Here is a 7,398-nt window from a genome sequence, read left to right on the forward strand (position 1 = left end):
TCAATGGCTACGATCAACTGACTGATGAGATCTTTGGCATATGGCTTTTCCCAGCTAGGTTAAAATTAGTTGAATTGCGGATTTTGTATATGCTTTCATGTACAGAACAAAAGCTAGTTAAGTTAGATATAAGCGTTCTGCGAGCACACTTTTTCTTTCTTTAGTGGGAACGGATTACGTGGGGCCCCGGTCTCACCCAAGACAGTGCGGCCCTTACCGTGGGGCCTACCTTGATGTGTGTATTCTATATCAATGCTGTACATTCGTTTTTTCAGATTTTTTTTTTTAGCATGGACCCAGAAATGAAGCAGATCCAATTCACAGGTGGACCATACTTAAGGAAATAATGGCGATTGACCATTAATGGGCGATCAAAAGTTTTGGATCAAGCTGATATTTGTTTTATCACTTCATCCAGGTTTATGTGACCTTATCAGCATTGTGGATGGAAAATACACATTACTGAAAATTTACAGTTGGCCCTAGAAAGTTTTCAGTGGTAGCCTTTCAATCACCACTATTTCATTTGGTATGATCTGCCTGCGATTTAGACCTTCTTCATTTTTGGGCTCATGCCCTAAAATGATGTGGAAAAATGGATGGACAGAGTGGTTATAGAATACATACATCAAGGTGGGGCTCATGATAAGGGCGCACGTACCTCTTATGTGAGAACAGGGCCGCACCTAATCCGCGCCCTTCTTTAGTTCCCTGGCTTTTTCTTTACAGCTAGAAAAGAGCCTCGTTCCACACAAAAGTATTACAATGTACTCAAAATCTTCCATCTGTTTTCATGACGCACAAAGAAACTTTGCTCAACTAGAACAAACTTACGAGTGTAAACGGGTTGGGTCGACTCAATGGGTCATTGGACCCAGCTTGATAATACACACGTTTTGGTTTGATACTGAACTTATTGGATCGAGTTTGATAATGCACGTCTTGTCTTTGTGAGTGTGTGTAAATTTTATTTTATTATTATTATTATTTTAAATCGTTTTTTCCAATTACATCCTCTTATGTCCTTTGTGGACATCTGTGTCCTTCCATGGCCAGTCTGGTTTGGTGAAAATACAGGTAAAACGTGGTACAAGTATAATAAAACAGAAATGCATGCAATGTGTTTGAAATATGGGTGGAATTTCACCTTGATTTTTGGGAAAAACTCAACCGGGTGAAAGTGAAAATTATGCAGGCATAGCTATATGATACAATTACTTGAAGATTTGACTAATACCATTTTTCTTTTTTCTATCAAGCTAAAATTTGGCAAATCGACTTACAAAAGACCTTGCAAGGAATTTAAATTTAAAATGCTTTATGTAGGACCTCAGTCCTTTGTATCACCTCGTAGTTACATGGGTCCGCCGGATGCATTCCGCAGACAACAAACAACAGTGGCCTACGACACAAACTGGCTTTCTTCAAGTGGATGACGCCCGTTGCACCCGAAACTTTTAACAGTGGCCTACGACACAAACTGGCTTTCTTCAAGTGGATGACGCCCGTTGCACCCGAAACTTTTACCATGTTGACCGCGTTGCTGCCACGAGCGCAGGGTACCACCCCATGCGTTGATCCAACACTCCATTAATGAGATATGGCCCGGTGAATAAACGACCCAAATCACGTACCTTGTTAAACAAGTAACTCTAGTGGGACTAGGTCCAAAAGGCCAAAGTCTAAGCATGTGGATTAAGGCCCTTTAAGCTAATAGCCCAAAGACAATAGCTACATGACAAAATAAGGCTCCGGAACATACTAAAAGACAAGAAGCTCTCTTCTCTAACCATCATCATAATCCATCATGAGAGGTGGCCCATGCTTGTTGCCACCTCATCTCACGTGCAACTAATGTATGATCTTGAAATGACCATGTCACCCTTTTCAACCAATCATAGTGTAACGTCCTGTACTTTTCAGTACTTGGGTGTTCCCATGCGATTTAATTTAGTATAAATACCAACCTAACATACTTGGACATTCATATCCATCTCAGTCTAAATCTGACCGTCGAAAGTAATTAATCGCTATATACATATCAAACTATTCATTTGATTGATTCTCAAAATGACCCATCACAACTTCAAAGTCACCAACTCTAGGACTTCAATAACTCAGATAAACCAATCAAACCGTTCATTTTAATACCAAGACTAGTGTCATTCGATCCACCGTCCATCATGCCCATAACATCCCGTAAAGCGATCTGCCACTTGATCTCACTAATTAGACAATCTAAGTATTAAATCAATCAAATCTCACTTAGATGGCTCTCAGGGCTACTAGGACTGTTGATGAATGGTTTTGAATTAACTCGCTCATTGAATTATAGAACAAACATTATAGTAGACTACAAATATGTGTGTTTGCTCAAAATGACCGAATTGAATAGTTGGATGGAGATGTTTGTGAACTGAGCGACTTAAAAATCATGTGGGGTCGTGCGGATTAACACCTAATGCTAATCTGACCATTAAATTGTTGGTAAATGTTAGTAAAACTCCTAAAAGCAAGTAGTGTGGCCTACTTGAGTTTCAAATCTACCTCTATATCACATCTAAACATTCTTTTAGATCCTTAGGACCTTTTTTACCAGTGACGTTCAAATTTGGGATGACCTGATCATCGGATCGACGTGAATCTATAAATTGGACCCAAATTAAGCTGTGGGGCTCTACCTGAACTTCAGATCACTACCAGAAAACAAGGCAAAGGCTACGGATAAAACCCGTAGCTAAAGGTCTATGGCTACGGTTAAGATCCGTAGCATGATCGTAGCCATTGATCCCGTAGCCATAGGTCTAGAAGCTATGGCTACGGATACAATCCGTAGCCATAGAAATATTGGATACGGATTAAATCCGTAGCTGTTGCTTCTGTAGCGCTAAAGTATTTACACCTACGGATTATATCTGTAGCTAAAAGTTGAGCAAGAACCGTAGCAATAGGCCTAAATTAGCAACAGCTACAGTTTTCAGATACAAGGCTACGGTTAATATCCGTAGCTACTTAAACTATAGGTACGGGTTAAATCCGTAGCAATATTCTTTGTAGCAAAAATTATATACAGCTACGGATTTTATCTGTAGCTAAAAGTCGAATGAGAACCGTAGCAAAAAGCTACATTTAGCAAGAGCTACAGGTTTCAACAAAGGGCTATGGTTAATAGCCGTAGCTAACGCCTATTGTTAATAGAAAATTTTAATTAGTTATGGTAGCTCTTACCATTGTAGTACACCCTGATAACTCATATAAGCTAATATAGATAAATACTTCATGGCTAAATCATTCATTCATTCAATCAAACAAAATCATTCATTCATTCAATCAAACAAAATCATTCATAAATCATTCATTCATTCAATCAAACAAAATCATTCATAAATCATTCATTCATTCAATCAAACATAATTATTCATTTCCATTCACAAAAGTACAATGCCAACATAATAGTTATATATCTTTTTAAAGTTCTCATTAACAGCAAGATCCAATGCCTTCTTGTAGCCAAATAGCTTCTCAACAATCGCAAGTGAAAACTCCATGGATGTACATCTACTGGTTATCAATTTGCAATCAACTAACACCCTATTATCAGCTTCGCTTTGATCCGAAAGCTTATTGCACAAGGATGATCATATACCTGTTTGATCTTAAGGAGAATCAATCTTATACGCTGTCAGTCGTTCTTTCAGCTCGAGCACTTCATCATCTTCCTCTTCACTATCAACAACAGTCGGCATTTTCTGCTAAAAGACCCAAACCAAAAGGGCAATGAGAAGTCCACAAAACAGGGAGATACTTGGGAAATAAGAAGTTTTGGGATTTGCAAGCACACCTTTCTAGCAAGAGCCTTCTTTGAAGCTCCCCTGCCTTTGGGATTTTCTCCCTCGGAAACATATCCTACGGAAAGAAAAAGATAACATGCATTGAGATGAATGAAATCTTCAAGATGGGAAAAAAATGGTAACTGACAATCCACCCATTTCAGGTTTCAATTTCTGTGCTGCCAATTGGCGTGTACGTTCAAACACGCCAATCAGGTTTCAATTTTTGTACTACTGATTGGCGTGTACGTCCAAACACTGGCTTACTGACAAAGATGATTTTTTATTCATCAGAAAAGAATGATGCCTACCAGTTTCAGCTATAGTACTAACTGATGCAACAGATTCAATAATAGTATCTACTTCATTGGCTTTCTTGGTGTTGTTCTTTCTTGGGTTCTTTCCAACTTGTCTAAAAGCCTTAGTGAGAGGCTTGCCTGCCCTGCCCTCCATCTGTCCTGTCACCTCCTCCACCTGGGCTTCTTCCTTCTCATGCTCCTGCATCGATTGAAAATCAGACAAGAAAGACCCAAAAAAAAAGAAGAAGGAAAGTCATGTCCTCAAAATTGGGATGAGACGACATCCATAAAAATCAGCCACATCTATTTTATGGCTGATGCAAACAGACGTTTAGCATACAATTGCTAATTGAATGAAGCAAATGAGATCCCTTAAGCCAACAAAATATAAATCAGCCCAGTCTTAAGGCACTCAGCAGCAGATGGGATGTACTCTACACAAATATGTATTAAGATATTCCTGTCTCACTCTATCGGTTCAGACCAAAAATTTAGGAAGAAGGAATCCAGCTTATAGTTTCTGTTTTTTGCACCAATGCCAACTCAAAGCGGGGAGCTTCAGCCAAAAGCTTCATACCAACCATTACTGGGAGTCACATCCAAACAAGCCCCTACATATAACAAATAAAGTACATTTAAGAAGAGCAAAGTAGGAGAATTATGAGAAGACCTCATCTATGCTCTTTGCAGTTAGAAGTCTATTGTGCATCACATGCCAATTGGGTTCAAGAACCTACGAATGGCGTACAAGGAATTATTGCAATGAACGAAACAACTTTGGTTCCAAAAAATGACAATAAAATGATATGCCATTGAAAATAAGACAGAGCTTACCTCAAATGTCAAATAATGTAAAAGGCTATTAATAAATTTAAGCATGCTACGGCAAAGCACTGAAGAGCAGGAGATGGCTGTTCCCAATTTGTTAAAACCACGAACCCCCTGTAAATGTATCAGTAATTTAGAAAGCAATCAAAACCCACCCAGGAGAAATTAGTACTTGCAGAGTGCAAATGACCCTCTGCGAGTGACAAACAGAAGCGCCTGCACATGCAAGAGTAGCATATGCACAAGATCCGACAATTCATCTGTAAGTGTTTGGCACTTAAGATGCACGGCTGCATGTAACACTCCTTGCCACCTAAACATGTCTACATGAAAGAAACATACACATACTTGATGGACTTGCCATGCTCCACAAAGTTGGCGGTTGACGTGTTTACAATGAAATAGGAATCGAAAAATCAACTGATACTTGGTCAAGGCTTTTCTTGAAATCACAAGGGACAACGGCCATTGCACCTGTTCTTGTACCAAAATTTAATTACTAGAGAATATCCCTAGAGGATACTATGATTCAAAATTATAAAGGAATGCAAGAACATGACATACCTTGTAACTCAGAGAGAATGTTTCTAGGCCAGGGACACTTACTGGCTCTGTCTGATCATTACCATCAGAAACAGGCTTCTGAACTTCAGGAGTTGAAAGTAAATTTTTCATCCCATATTCCAAATCACTGAGAGTCCCCAATCTATTAAGCAAAGAAGATCTTTCCTGTGTGTGTAATGGGAGGAAAGAAATATTAGGTTTGAGAAATCATACTTGCAAATCATCTGCGAGCACCAATCACTAGTGCTCCACAAGTAACAATGCGGTATCCATCTGTGCTAACCAGGCCCGTTCATCTTAGTACCGTCCACATGATGAACATGTCCTAGCCATGAAGACATGCCAGACCATTCATCAGGTGGACAAACATGTACAGGGAATGTGAACATTTGGTTATACCATTTTAACCTCCTGTCTCTTTGTACAAGGGTGGCCTACATGATGAGTGGGCTACCCAAACTTTTCAGCTATGACACATACAAATGGGGTTGCTTGATTGATGAACCTAATGTCAAACACAAGCCACAATGGCTTACATCGATCGTTTCAATCAGCATTTGCAGCATGTGTCTGCAGGTAACACTCATTCAATTCCCACCAACTCTATATTAATGCAAGCTGATAAAAGGAGTCACTTACCACACAACATGTCAGTTCCTCGTGACAAGGATCTACTACTGCAGCTGTGGTCTGCAAAGCAAGGTCTAGAAGAGACTGTACTCTTACAAAAATGAACATTGACAAGCTCGTACATATTACAAAAATGAATAAATTGGGACTGCATCACATCAAGGAAAGCCCTTCAAAATGTACCACAGAACAATAACAAAAATACCACAGTACCTTGCTACGACAAAAATATTCATGGCCAATTACAAAAGCAATGGTTCTTTCCATACACAATTATTGAATCACCTCCCTTGATCATGACACACTTTTTTTCTTGTTTTTTTAGAGGAATATATCAGTAGAAAGAAAGCACAGTCCAAAGCTAACTCAGAGGCATTGCACATCTCATATGCATAAATCAGTCTACCACTAAGAAAGTCGCCCAGAAAATAGAATGACGTAAGATTAAAATCAATTTAACTGAGGCATATCAACCAACATCAAGTTGAAGGGGATTCAGTATGTATGCTTTTCCTCAGTATGATTAGAGGTACTTTCATGCTTCCAAGGAGCTTCAAGCTACTTTTGTAATTTGAAGAAACTAAGGAGCACTGAGTGATTTCAGATGTTGCTGTTGCATCCAATAATATAAACTCCGAAACATCATAATGAGCTTCTTTTTCCCAATAGTTGAGCTATAAGACCTCTATATGACTTTATGTACATGGCCTTAGGAAGGTTTCAAGAGTGGGTCAATATCAAAATGGTAGATAGTTAGGATGAAACACATATATAATCATGGGCCTCATGAACACATATATAATTGTGGGCCTCATAGAGCACAGTCAGGATCTAGTTCATTCTAGTAGAACTTAAGACTCAATCCACATGCTAGTCGGTGGCACCCACCACGTTTCCTATGTAAATCTACTCTGCCTGATAAAATATCAGATAAAGTTCACGTGGTGGGGCCTTTGTGAGTTTTAAAACCAGTATGTTCACTTCTTGATGGTGAGATATAACTGATTAACGAGTCTGATGAAAGATATACCCTAGTTTGGGTCATGCTATGGGCAGCCTGTAAAGGAATAGCCCCAATGTTATACACTAAAAAAGAAAAAGATTTTCTACAGTCTATTTGAAGGCAATGACCATATGGCTAGGATCATTGAATCTGTGCATACTTCCAGAAATCATTAATCCACATTGGGGAAAGTACATGGACGTAACCAATTGAAACATAATCCTGCCAAATGTGTTATCCCAAA

At 39.0% G+C, this 7,398-nt stretch overlaps 1 protein-coding gene across 1 annotated transcript; it reads right to left on the reverse strand.

The window, feature by feature from the left end:
* Positions 1-3,656: 3,656 nt before the first annotated feature.
* Positions 3,657-6,892, reverse strand: LOC131224317 (gamma-tubulin complex component 2-like). Its single transcript, XM_058219838.1, has 8 exons — positions 6,161-6,892; positions 5,522-5,686; positions 5,306-5,431; positions 4,964-5,071; positions 4,800-4,862; positions 4,142-4,328; positions 3,842-3,906; positions 3,657-3,752 (listed from the first exon to the last, which is right to left on the reverse strand). The coding sequence occupies exons 1-8, from the start codon at positions 6,257-6,259 to the stop codon at positions 3,657-3,659; spliced, it is 909 nt and encodes a 302-aa protein (XP_058075821.1). The 5' UTR covers positions 6,260-6,892.
* Between the last annotated feature and the right edge of the window lie 506 nt (positions 6,893-7,398).

The sequence above is a fragment of the Magnolia sinica genome, chromosome 13 (assembly GCF_029962835.1).
Source record: "Magnolia sinica isolate HGM2019 chromosome 13, MsV1, whole genome shotgun sequence".
Lineage (NCBI taxonomy): Eukaryota > Viridiplantae > Streptophyta > Magnoliopsida > Magnoliales > Magnoliaceae > Magnolia > Magnolia sinica.

Coding starts and splice junctions, on each gene's coding strand:
- LOC131224317 (XM_058219838.1), bottom strand. CDS start 6,259: ATGTTCATTTTTGTAAGAGTACAGTCTCTTCTAGACCTTGCTTTGCAG. Junction 4,863..4,963: donor TACATTATTTGACATTTGAG/GTAAGCTCTGTC, acceptor CGCCATTCGTAG/GTTCTTGAACCCAATTGGCA. Junction 3,907..4,141: donor TAGTACTATAGCTGAAACTG/GTAGGCATCATT, acceptor TTCTTTCCGTAG/GATATGTTTCCGAGGGAGAA.